At 37.0% G+C, this 13834-nt stretch overlaps 1 protein-coding gene across 2 annotated transcripts in view; it reads right to left on the bottom strand.

Annotated features, from left to right (window-relative positions):
• Window positions 1-13834, bottom strand: part of WDFY2 (WD repeat and FYVE domain containing 2) — a 173519-nt gene that overhangs the window by 43284 nt on the left and 116401 nt on the right. For both annotated transcript variants that reach the window (XM_081045387.1, XM_081045388.1), the window contains exons 4-5: window positions 11432-11486; window positions 2856-3006 (exon numbers count right to left, since the gene is read on the bottom strand). In XM_081045387.1, the coding sequence (XP_080901513.1) occupies window positions 2856-3006; window positions 11432-11486 (206 nt within the window). The remainder of the gene's footprint in view (window positions 1-2855; window positions 3007-11431; window positions 11487-13834) is intronic.

Genomic DNA, 13834 nt, shown 5'->3' with positions numbered 1-13834 from the left:
TTAGCCAAAGCAACCAAAGTGTTTGAGGTTATTCAGAAATTGATAATTCAATTTGTAAACTGGTCGGTTTGTCTTCGTTTCTCTATTTCAATTTTGGTTATTTTTATTACATGAATACTCTCCACTAAGAGGCCTGAAAGGAGAGAAAAAATGCTGAATTCAGTGTGATTTATTCTGTCACTTGTTGGCTTGGATGAATGACTGAGGTGGAGATGGGAAAGAATTAGGTTCATCGTAAAAGAAGTCTCTTATCTACACCACCAGTGTCCATAATGAAGAGAAATTGGGGTAATGATATTGTTGTGAACATTTTATGTTGTTGCAGATGTGCTTTTTCTTTCCCTTACTACTGAAAACAAAACAAACAACCACAAAAAAATACAGAAGGTGGCAGAAAGAAGAGAAAAGGAGAGAGGGTGGAGGGTTCCCATGAGAAAATTTGTTTAAAAACTGAATTTTAATGTGAATCCCAACACTGTAGGGGTTGCCTGTTAACAATCTGCACCAGGCAGCTCCCAAAGAAAAACCTCCAGCCTTGAGAAAGTCACGTGGTTCTGGGCTGAGACTCTGGCAAAAGCAGCACTGTTATGCCATCAGTGTGCAGCACTGGAAAATTACCACGAATAATATGCTCCCGGGAGCCAGAGCTGGCACTGTAGCTCCAAAATTGGAACTAGAGAGGCAGAGTTGGTGGAGATGAGGGAATCTTCTGGAAGGGACTGTCTGTAGTATTATAGCTCCCCTCCACCTCAATAGCAAAGTTAGATTGGATGGTCATGGACACTGGGAAATGAAGCCACAGGTTTTCACACATACACAAAGGCTTTTGATAACCAATCACATAATTTTTATGCTTGGTAAACCACGTGGTATGGTCAAAGGAAACAGTCAGAAAATGAGGATGACTTTTGGAGATGTCTGAAGAGACACAAAGACTACCACAGTCAAGTCAAGACAAGTTTAATTCTGTGTATTTGTATTTTATTTTTCATTTTCAGATAGTTTAAAAGGTAAACTTCTTAAGGGCAAGATGTGTATTTTTTTCTATATTCCTTGGCTTGATTGAGTGATACAGAAAATATATCACCGGGTTGGGCTAATGATACAGAAACCAGCATATTGAGAACAAGTTATATTGGTGCCATTGGTTCTGTGCTCGAAGGGTAATGCAGTATGATGGGGAAAAACAGCAGTCCAAGCAGAAGATGTGGGTTCTGGCGGTGATTTTCCTGCATACCAGCTGGTTGGCCACACATAAGGCCCGGGACTCTTTCTAGGCTTCAGATGACTCATCTATAAAATGAGGAGTTAGACTGGATGATATCTAAGGGCCCTTCTAGCTCTAACACTATAAGAAACCATTAATCTAGTCAAGAGAGTTCATGTATTTCAATTCAAGCATTCAGCTCATCTGAACTGGCTTTTAGAAAGTAAACTTTGGAGTTTCTTTTGACTGGTCGTACCACCCTGTCAAAGATAAGTTGGTCCTGCTCTCACTCCATTCCTTATCACCCTCGCTTCTGGTCTTCCTGGTAATTTGCCATTTTTACAAGCTTCTATGAAGGCATTCTTAGTTTCTTCATCTTGTCCTTCCAATGAAGAAAATAAGAGTGACATTAGGCTACACACACACAAATACAGCTCCTGCCACATGTCTACAAGGAAACAGCAAAGAACTTTCTCATATTGTTGAGAATCACTGCATAGGCATTTTACAAATGAGATGAAAATCTGAAAGCAAGTCTTACCATTTCTCCTTTCTTTGGCTGACAAGTGATTTGTTTCTACCTATTTCCTCATTTGCCAGAAGGTGAAGAGAGTTCTGTGCTTTTTAAATTAAGAAAGCCAGGCCTGGGATGGCCTGGTGGCTCAGGTGGTTGAAGCGCTGTGCTCCTAACGCTGGGTGGCCAGTTCCATTCCCACATGGGCCAGTGAGCTGAGCCCTCTACAGCTGGGCTGCTATGGGCTGCCGTGGGCTGTGAGAGCTGCTGTGAGCGGCCGCCCGATGACTGGCGACCGACTTCCTCAGCCGGGGGAAGCGCAAGGCTCGTAATACCAGCATGGGCCAGGGAGCTGTGTCCTACACAACTAGACTGAGAAACAACGGCTTGAACCGGAGTAGGGGGTGGAAGAAGGGAGGAAAAAAAAAAGCAAGCCAGGGCTCTTCACTCCTTACGATGGTAGCATCATCCACACGAGCTCTATACTTGTCAAGCCTGTGCTCGCTGGAGCCCAGTAGGTATTACTCAGCATAGCAGGTGTTCACACTGAGCACCTGGGCCCTGGACACTTGGGAGGTAAGAATTCATATCATCTACATATCCTGGGCAAGTCTAATACCGGGAACAAAGCCTGCACCATTACTGTGTAGGTACCAATTAATCTACTCTGGTCCTGGTATGGTAGCCTCTCAAATATTTAAAAAATAAATAGCAATTCTATGGTGTTTCTGCCAGGCACCAATGGGAGTGTTCACAACCTCAATATTTATGTGTAAATTACTTCTGTACAAAAATGAAGATTGTATTTCGGTGATGGTTTTCTATCCATGTTCCACAATTCCTTCTGACGGCTGAAGCTCACAATCTGGGCTGTATCCTATCTAGATGTCAGACTTTGGGTCATAGACCACAACCTGCTCAGCAGGGTCTGTTATTTTAGGTGAAAAAACCTCACTTTACTCCTCCTACATGAGGATTTGTACATTAGGAAAGTTTACAAACATCTTAATCAGCAGAGCAAGTCAGCACATAAAACAAAACCCTTTTAAGTTACACATGCCCAAATTTTCATGAAAGAAAGAAGTCAACAGCTAAGTTCCCACCCACCAAGGAGTTTGGTCCAGCAAAGGATACTGCAGGCCTGAGGCCACAGCACTGGTGCGATGACCTCCCAGGCGTTGCCCACTCTCGGAGCAGTGCCAGGCAAACTGCTTGTCCTGCCCCGTGCTCAGCACCCACTCCAGCTCCAGGACAAACAGGATCATGGTGACTCGGCTCTGATGCGCTGAAAACCAAGAGACAAAGAAAACAAGCCGTGAACTATCCGAAAGGAGGCTGGTAAAGCCTGGTCCACAGACATGCATGGTTCTCTTCTCCCTACCCCCAAAAATAAGCTCATCAGAGGCTAGGGTATGTCACTATAAAGAGGTATGTCTAAGTTTTTACATGATTTTTAAAAAACGATCCATTTCCTCCCACTACCGTCTTTCCTTCCTGCCTACACCAACCCCAAATTACTACCACAGAGGGCTTCCATTACCAAAGAGCATGTGCCACCACTCTCCCTCACGTTAGAGCTGCTGGACTAGGGAATACCAGATATAGTGTGACCACAGGACACGTTAGGAACAGCAGTCTTATAATAAAGTCACTGGGGTCAGTCTATATAAGTAAAAAGAAGTAAAGATAATGACTGTTCTCCTTTTGATGAAGTCTGGCTTATAGCTTTACCACAAAGTCCCATCAATTTTCTGTAAGACATCAAATGTTTGGAAAGGAGGGCAGAATTAGTCCCAAATGTTAAATAAAAGAGAATGAAAAGAAATATCCTTTATGTCGAAGTACACATATATGTGGCAATGAGAACCAATTTCCCAGGGTTGCTCATACACAAGAGCCACACCATCATAGAATTATTACATCCCAGAATTTCAAAATTAGAAGAAACTATTCATGCCCTCTTCCCCATCTCCCTATTTTACATATGGGCAAACTGAGGCACAATAAAGTTGAGTAGTTGGGTCAAGTCACTTGGCTTCTCAATTGCCAAATAAAATCAGTAAAATATTTGCTTTCTTCTTATATAATTCCAGAAGGTGAGGAAGAGGTGGTCTGTGGCCACTGAACAGAGCTGACTGGAACAAACAAAGACTGACGTACTGGGATCTGGACCTCAATGGTCCAATCTGGTGGGTGAGAGTAGACTGATCACCAGTGTGAGGCAGTGACATTGAAGTCAGCAGCTTCCCTATTTTGATCATGAAAACAGTTAGGCTGTATGGATGGATCAATACAGCTGTATCGGCAATAACAATATTACCTACCAATTTCTGAGTGCCTCACAAGTGCCAGGTACTTAAATAACTGTATTATCTCAGTTATTGTAATGACCCTGCAAAGGTGGGTGGTTTCCTTATTTTCTAGACACAACCTGGCCTTGGCAAGATGGCCCTTTTAGATTGGCTACCAAACAATACAGTTAGAACCAGAGTAAATACCCATCTGACAGTCATTTCAACAAATGCGTGATGTTTTAAAATCTGATATTTGAAGCACAGAGAATCTAAAGAGATACAGAAGGGGTATAGAAACAATGATACTATGACTTCTCTACAGTAAATACCTGCCTTTCAGAGTATCAGCCACCATCAAGATCAAAACATCTTTAACTAAAAAAATGTGACCTCTTGGAGAAACTACTGAAGATCTTGTCACATCCGTGTCATCAGATATCCAATTCACATTTCACCATGTGGGGATAAAAACGAATTCTCTAAGGGGTCCAAGTCTACCCAAGTCTATTTTAGGCAGAATGTGGCCCCCGGAACTTTGCCCCCTTTTCTCATGAAGGGGCCTTTGACCTTCTATGTATCACTTTCTAAGTCCAAGGGGATGACAGTAGCTCAGAAGATAAGGTGTGTGTGTGTGTGGGGGGGGGGAGTGGTTAGCCCTGGGAGCTGCCATCATGGGCCAGAGGAGGTGACAGAGGCTTCAAAATGTTAACTGACTTGTTCAAAGCTACGGTAAATGAGCGATGAAGCTGGAATTAAAACCCTACTCTTTCTGCCAAAGTTTGTTCTCTTTCTCTGTATCAGGCTGCTTATGATTGTTGAAAAAAACAAATGCCAAAATTCAAACACATCCTCTTTCTGAGGTGGCAGATTAAAAAACCCAAAACAAAACTCTAAAGATCCATACCTATCACCAAGCTTTAGACACCTGGGCTTGAAGCCTGGCTACACTCTTGAATAGAAATGATGAAAGAGAATATCCTTTCCTTGATCCTGATTTTAGGGGAAAGCATCTAGTTTCTCATAATTAAGTAAGACGCTAGCTATAGGTTTTTTGTAAATGTTTCTTTATCAAGTTGAAGAAGTTTCCCTTTATTAGTAATGTGCTGAGAATTTTTATCATGAATGGGTGTCAGATTTTATCAAATTCTTTTCCTGCATCAATTGATATGATCATATGGTTTTTCTTTTTTAGCCTTTTGATGTAATAAATTATACTCATTTTCAAATGTTGAACCAGCTTTGCATATCTGGAATAAATCCCACTTGATCATGGTATAGAATTCTTTTTATACATTGTTAGATTGACTAGTACTTTTTTGAAGATTTTACATCTAAGTTCATGAGAGATACTAGTCTGTGTATCTCTCAGTTTCAGAAACTGAGGAATCGTTTCCCAAAGTGGCTGTACACGCCCAACAGCAGTGGATAAGGATGTTTCTCCACATCCTTATCAACATGTCACCCTCCTTTTTTTCAGAGGAATTAATTTTTTTATTAAAATTTATTGGGGTGACAACAGTTACTATAATTACATAGGTTTCAAATGTATAATTCTGTAATACATCATCTAAGAGAAATTAGTATTTATTGAACCACCGAACTATGGTTCCGGTACTGTACTAAGTAATTTACATAAGTAATCTTTTTTATTGTGCTAAATAAACAAAACATAAAATTTACCATTTTAACCATTTTTCATATACAATGCTATGGCATTAAATACACTTACATTATTGTATAACCATCACCACCATCCAATCTCCAGAATTTTTTCATATTCCCAAATAGAAACTCTATACCCATTAAGCACTAACTCTCCATTTCCCCTTTCCCCTAATCCCTGAAAACCACCATTTTACCTTCTTCCTTTCCGAATTTGACTACTCTAGGTACCTCATAGAAGTGGTATCATATAGTACTTGTCTTTTTGTGACTGGCTTATTTTACTTAGCATATTGACTTCAAGGTTAATCCATGTTGTAGTATATGTGAGAATTTCCTTTCTTTTTAAGGCTGAATAATATTCCATTGTATGTATATAGCATATTTTCTTCCACCTTTTGAATATTGTGAATAATGCTGCTATGCACACGGGTATACAAATATCTGTTTGAGTCCCTGCTTCATTTCTTTTGGGTTATAAACTTGGGATAAACCTCAGATGGTCGTGATGTACTATCCTTTTTATATGTTGCTGAATTTGATTTGCTAAAATTTTGATTATATTTCTTGCCTCTATTTTCATGGGGGATGTTGGCTGTAGATTTCATGCCTTGTACAGTCTTCGTCTAGTTTTAGTATCAGATAATGCTGACTTCATAAAATAAGTTAAAAAGTCTCTTATTTCTTCAATTTCTCAGTTTGTATAGAGTTTGTATTCTTTCTTCCTTGAATATTTGGCAAAATTCATTCACAGTAAAGCCACCTGGTCCTGGAGTTTTCATTGTGGGAAGATTTGAATCATCAAGTCAATTTTTAAAATAGATATAGGGCTATTAGGGTTATCTCTTTTTTCTTCAGTGACCTTTCACAGTTTGTATCTTTCAAAGATTTGTTCATTTCATTTAAGTTGTCAAATTTATTAGCATAAAGTTGTTCATAATGTTCCTTATTTTCCTTCAAATATCCCTAGATCTATAATAATATCACTTCCTCATTCCTGATATTGGTAATTTGCTCCCCTCCTCCCTTCCCCTTCTCTCTCTCTCTTTCTCTGGCTGGCTAGAGGTTTATCTCTTTTACTGATCTTCTCAAAGAACACAACTGTTGGTGTCATTGATTTTTCTCTATTCTGTTTTTTTATTTCATGAACTTTTGCTATGATTTCTAGTCTTTTCTGCTTAAGCTTAGGTTTCCTTTTTATTCTTTCTGGTTTCTTGATGTAGAAGCTAAGGTCACAGCTTTGAGACCTTCTTCTCTTCTAACATGGATGTTTAGTGCTATAAATTTCCCTTATGTACTGCTTTAGCAGCATCCCATGAATTGTGATACATTGTGTTTTCATGTTCACTAAGTTCAAAATATTGTCTGATTTCTCTGTTGATTTTTTTCTATGACCCATGGATTATTAAGATGTGGGTTATTTAGCTTCCCACTATTTGGGGATTTTCCAGAGATCTATTATTGATTCCTACTTTAATTAATTCTATTTTGATCACAGAACATACGCTGCATGACTTGAATTCTTTTAAAGAGATTTAAATAATAAGAAAAAATCTTATAGAGCTGACCCTTGAACAAAACATGTTATAACTGCACAAGTCCACTTATATGCAGATTCTTTTCAATAAATATAGTTATTAGCCCTCTGTATCTATGGGTTTCACATATGTAGATTCAACCAACTGCTGATCAAAACCAGTATTTTCGAACTGTGAACTGTATTCATTGTTCTATGACATTTTATATATGGACTTGAGAATCTGTGGATTTTGGTATTATTGAGTGGGTCCTGGAACCCTCAGTATCCATGGGCCAAGTGCAGTTCTTATATTTTATTATATTTTATATAGTTTATTATAAGAACTGCACTTGGCCCATGGTCTTATTATGTTTGCTGCTCTTTCTTCATTCTTTTGTGTGGATCCATATTTTCCTTTGACATCAATCACTTCCTTCCTTCCTTGAAAATTTTCCTTTAACATTTCTTTTAGTGCAGGTCTATGGATGACAAATTCTTTCAGCTTTTGTATGTCTGGAAAAAATGTTATTTCATCTCTTTTTTGAAAGATATTTTCACTGGATATAGAATTCTATGTTGGCAGTTTTGCTTTTTCAGTACTTTTACGGATGTTCCACTGACATCTAAGCTATCTACCATTTATTTAATTACTCTGTGTTTAATCAACCCACTGATTTTTTTTAAATCTATTTTTTTTAATTTTTAAATTTTATTGGGGAATATTGAGGAACAGTGTGTTTCTCCAGGGCCCATCACCTCCAAGTTGTTGTCCTTCAGTCTAGTTCTGGAGGGCACAGCTCAGCTACACAAGCAATTGCCGTTTTCAATTTTTAGTTGCAGGGGGCACAGTGCACCATTCCATGCAGGAACTGAACCAGCAATCCTATTGTTAAAAGGTCACGCTCTAACCAACTGAGCCATCTGGCCACCACTCCAGAAGCTCAGCAGCAGCTCGTTGTTTTCAATCTAGTTGTGGAGGGTGCAGCTCACTGGCCCATATGGGAATCGAACTGGCAACCTTTCTGTTAAGAGCTCGCTCTCTAACTAAATGAGCCATCTAGCCCCTCCTCAACCAACTGATTTTTTTTTTTTTGTATCTAAAAGTTCTATTTGATTATTTTAAAAAATCTACCTGTTTCTTTAAGTAGGTTTTTTATTTTCTTCTGGTTCTACACCTTCTCTGATTTTACACCTTCTCTGATTTTAAAAAATCTTTTAAAAGACGTAATGGTCCCTTTCAGATTGTCGATCATTATTTAAGATTCTTGGCACATTTTGTATGTTAAATTTTTAATCGGGAGCCTCCAGCACCACAAGATTGGTTTAAATTTGTACTCCAAATCCAAAAGTTTTCTTTTCTTCTCATTGACATATAACATTGTATTAATTTAAGGTGTACAACATAATGATTTGCTATATGTTTATATTGTGAAATGACTACCACAGTAAGTTTAGTTAACATTACCACCTTACATAATTACTTTTTTTTTAAGATGAGAACTTTTAAGATCAAAAGTTTTTAGTTGGGATTTTGGTTTATCATGGGAGACTTTTTCTTCTATCCAGATTTGAGATAAATAAATATCCCCGTGGTCTTCTGGGCCAGTAAGTGGAGGTTTAGTTCCTCTCTCTTTCTAGGGGTTATATCCTTTTATGGATTTCAACTTCGCAATTTCTCATGTTACTCAGGCCATAGGCCTCATCTCAGGTACCCCAGTGAAGAATCATGCAAAAGCTTCCAGCTATTAGTGGCTCTTTTTATCTCCTCAGGACATCTGCAATGTCAGGTCATATGTATATTACTTTGAGCTTTGTGTTTTCTCTTTGCTTCTGGCACATGGGGATCTTCCTTTTGTTTCTCTTATGAGCTTAGCATTGCATTAAAAAGAGCAACAAAAACAACAAAAAGTGTCATTTTACTATTTCTCTAGTTGTTTATGGTGTAAAGGTTTCTTTAGTCATCTAGTTAACAATTGTTTTATAATCCCCTTATAGACAAAATAGAAATAAATGAGCTATATTTTGACACAGATGTGTATATAAAAGTGGCTGGATGTAAGAGATCCAAAGAATAATGGCATATGAAGAGTGGCTTCTAGTGATATGCTCATCATTTGTGCATCTGGGAGGACATTCATTTTTTTTTTTTTTTAGGACATTCATTTTTAACAAAGACATAGGGATGATATATTTTAAGATTATACATTTAACAAAAACACAAAATTAAGTGAAATTTAATATTATTTAATGACAACTAGGATTTCAAAATATCTTGATAAGCTAAGACAATGTAACTAAATAAGATTATGAATAACAGAATGTGTGGTCAAGCATTTAAGCTAAAAACAAACCAACAAACAAAACCAAAAATTAAGAAACAGCTTCAAAAGTACAGGAGATGCAGCCTAATAAGAACTCAAGCGAGAACTACTGAGGGGGGTGAGCTGACTGCCCTACGTGAGCCTAGAGTGTAAAGTGGTGGCCCCCTTGATATTAGAAGAACAGTGCCCAGAAGAGGAAAGAAATGTGATTTTGTACTTATCACATTACATGTGTGTATTAGCTATCTAATGTTGTGTAACAAATCACCCCAAAACTTAGTGGCTGAAAACAGTACACATCTGTTATATCAGAATTTCCGTGGATCACAAATCTTGGTGCTGTTTAGCTTCATGCCTCTGCTGAGAGGTCTCTCACAGGATAAAATCAAGGTGTGGCATGGTCTCATCTGAAAGCTGGACAGAGGGAGGATCTGCTTCTAAGCAGATCCTTCAGTTGCTTACTGACTGTTGACAAGGCTTCCCTCAGGTCTTTACCACATGGGCAGCTCACAATATGGCAGCTGGCTTCCATCAGAGCAAGCAAGAGAGCAGGAGAGGGCAAGCAAGACAGAAGCCCCAGTCTTTTTGTAATCTAATCTCAAAAGTGATATCCAAGGCTTGTCATATTTTAGGTCCAGCCTACATTCAAGGGGAGGGGCGTGAATACCACAAGGCAAGGATCCTTATGAGCCATATTAGAAGCTGCCTACCACAATATGTCACATTTTTAAATGGCCCCAATAGTACAAGATATCCCAAGATTTGCGACCAAGGCAATTAAAAATTTTTTTTAAAGAGCCAAAAACTCAGCTCATGTAAAGGAGAATGTAAAATGTTTAGGCTAGAAAAGAGAAGGAAAAAAAAGGAGGAGAGGAATGGATAGGGGTGGGAATTTTCACTGCTGTTTTATAATCACTAAAAAGCTGTCATGTATATGAGAGTGTGTACTTAGCTCCAACAGGCTGAGCAAAGAGCAATAGGAACTTTTTAGCACTTATCACATAACATTTCAATGGTCTGCTTACCTGTCTATATCCTCCACATGGTTATAAACTACTTATAGGCAGACACTGTACATGTCTTGTTCATTATCAACAGTTACTGGAACAATATAGGTACTCAATAAATACAGGTAGAAGCATAAATACTTCATACGTGATATGTGAAAATATTAAAGACTAAATCTATAGGGAAATGAATTTTTGTTTCAAACCTAAAAATAAAGAACTTAGTGCTTAGCATTTTCCCAAGTCAGGATGGGTTCCTGTTTCTCTGGAAGTCTTTCTTAGGAAGAGGCGCTGGATGACCATGCAGGATGAATGAGGTCAAGAGATTTGGATGAAATGACCTTTCAGTGTTAAAAAGTCCACCTCTAATGTTCTGATCCCATGACATTGTTGGTCTCGATAAAGAAATCCTTAACAAAAATTACTCCTGATCCATATGGTGAAAATGGCCTATGGGACACTGTCAGTGCTGCAGACACCATATAAACCATAATCCTCTCCCTTAGAAAGTACCAGCAGTCTGCCCTTTAAAACATTTAACCAAAAATGAAATGAGCCCATGTATAGCAGCTCTCTCTTAACACTGGTCCCACTCTCCATGCCTGCTGCACTGTTTCAAGGCAGTGTGGTATGGTAGGAAGCCAAAGGACAAAGGCTATGGGGTCTGCAGTCATGCTGACCTGTCTGGCTCTGCACTTTACCAGCTACAGGACCACAGACAAGTCACCTACCCTGCTTGGGCCTCAGCATCTTCCTTCTAAGACCAGGATAATATTCACCTCAAAGAGTTGCTCTGTTTTGTTCCCCCTGATTATTGTGTAAAGTAAGGCCTCCCCTTTGTGGCAGTGGAAGCCATTAAGAAACATTTCAAAGTCTAGGTAAATGAAAACACTGCTCTCATTCCTACCTTGATAGGTTTTCACAGGAGTCATCTTGTTATAATCTTCTGATAAAGTAAATTCCTATAAAAGAGACGAAGCATATTAAGTAAAAAGAAATTCTTTACTGAATAATTGTTTTGGTAAAGTCAGATTGTATAATGCAAACATCACCACAGAATGACATCTGACATTAGTATTTTGCCAATCAATTCATCATATTTATCTCTTTAAAATAGTCATAACTGTGATCCAATGCAATTATCATAATTTTTACCTTATAACTCTTTTTGTTTATACCATGCATGAGAAGAAAACTGGGGCAAGTTCTGATACTGATAAATTTTGAAGATAAACTTGATTCAAATTACTTTTCTTTCAATGGTGCCATAGCTGAAAATTTGCAAGGCTCTGGTCCGTCAATGACCAAATAGATGGCAATCTGCTACTAGAGAAACACATTAAATATTTTAAAGATTTTAATTTCTAATATTGTAACTATTTCCATTATTGCAAGCTTCTCAAAGCTGCATCTTATTCATCCCTATATCCCCAGGGCACCTGGCACAGTGCCTTGGCACAGTAGGTAATCAATAAATATTGATTAAATGAATATCTGTGAAAGGCATCTCCCAATCTGATAAGTTTGGATGTCAAATTTACTCAAAATCAGTTTCTACATGACACATTGTATATACTGTTTGTGGGGACACACAGAGGGTGAGTGAGTGTGCTTCATCCATGACATTCAGCTCACTTCATTTCATCATGTATCATCTCATCACAAGAAGGGTGAGTACAGTACAATGAGCTATGTTGAGAGACAGAGATTACATAACTTTTTATTACAGTATACTGTTATAATTGCTCTACTTTATTACTGTTGTTAATCTCTTATTGTGTCTAATTTATAAATTACACTTTATCTTAGGTATGTATGTATAGGAAAAATCAATATACACAAGATTTGGTACTATCTGTAGTTTAGGCATCCACCCCAAGACAAGGGGGGGACCACTGCATTACAAAAATGCATTATTTATATATTAATTTCCTCTTTACAGTAGGAGTTATTTAGAAAAAATGCTTAATTTATAAGCAGTTTTTTTGCTTTTTGTTGCTAATTTTTAGTTATTTATTGCTATCTTTTTGTTGCTAATTTTTAGTTTTATTCACGTATATTCAGAAAATATTTTTACTTTTTTTAAATTTAGTAAGATTTTCTTCATGGTCAAGGTATTAATTATTTTGTAAGTGTTCTGTAGATATGAGAAAAATGTATTTGATCCAAAATTCTAGATCCATTTATGTATCTATGTAATGAAACTTGATAATATTAGGTTGTGCAAAAGTAATTGCAGTTTAAAACGTTAAAAATAATTGCAAAAACCACAATTACTTTTGCACCAACCTAATAGTTTTCAAATATTCTATATTTTTACTGATTTGTCGACTTGAATCTTAAATTCAGAAAGACGTACTAAAAATGGGCCTTTTCAGTATTTATTATTCTGATTATAAAAGTAACATGCTTACTGTAGATAAACAAAAACTGTGGAACAATATCAAGAAGGAAACTTAAATTGTCTATAACTCTACCAAACAGTGATAATTCCTCTTAATATTTTGATTATTTTGCCTTTCAATCATTTCCCTTGTATACATTAAAACACATGAAATTGGAATAGTAGTACCACTGATGCTGGTTTGTAGCTCTCATTTTTAACTTAACATTATCACATGAACATTCTTTGTCATTAAACATTCTTTGAAAACATAAGTTTAATGGATACATAATATTCCATTGGAAAGCTATGCAAAATTTTATCAAATTAGTCCATGAACATTATATTTCTAAGACACCTGTTCTTATTATTAAAAAATGAGACTACCTTTATAATTTTGTGTTTTTATGATTTTTTTCTCTAAATGGTTTTGTAGAAATGGAATTACTGATATAAAAGGTAAAAATACTTCTAAAGCCCTAGTTGTGTATTACCAATAATTTTTCTAAATAGTTTGTGCCAATTTCCGTCTTTATCAGTGTATAAAGTGAGCCTATTTTATTAAATTCTAGCCAACATGAATATTCTAAAATTGCCACTACTTAGATAAAAATAGAATTAAAAATGTTTTTTTAACACTCCAACATGTTTATTAGCCATTAACATTTCCTCTTTTGTGAATTTTCTGCTATCTAAAGGATTTTTGGTGCCTTTGTTATCTATTTGTATACACTTCTTGTAGATTGAGAATATTATCCTTTCTCTGTCGTATTTTGAGCACCTGTTTGTTGTTTTCATTTAAATTGTATTTTAAGTAGCTTTTTTATATCAGGAAATTTTAAATTTTATACAATCAAACGTATTTTCTTTTGTAATTACCATTGCTTTAAGCTTTCATGTTCTCCTAGAGATTGTTTATAAATGTCC

Source organism: Rhinolophus hipposideros (assembly GCF_964194185.1).
Source record: "Rhinolophus hipposideros genome assembly, chromosome: 4".
NCBI lineage: Eukaryota > Metazoa > Chordata > Mammalia > Chiroptera > Rhinolophidae > Rhinolophus > Rhinolophus hipposideros.
Note: the sequence above shows the minus strand (reverse complement) of the source record. Positions and strands in the feature narration are given on the sequence as shown.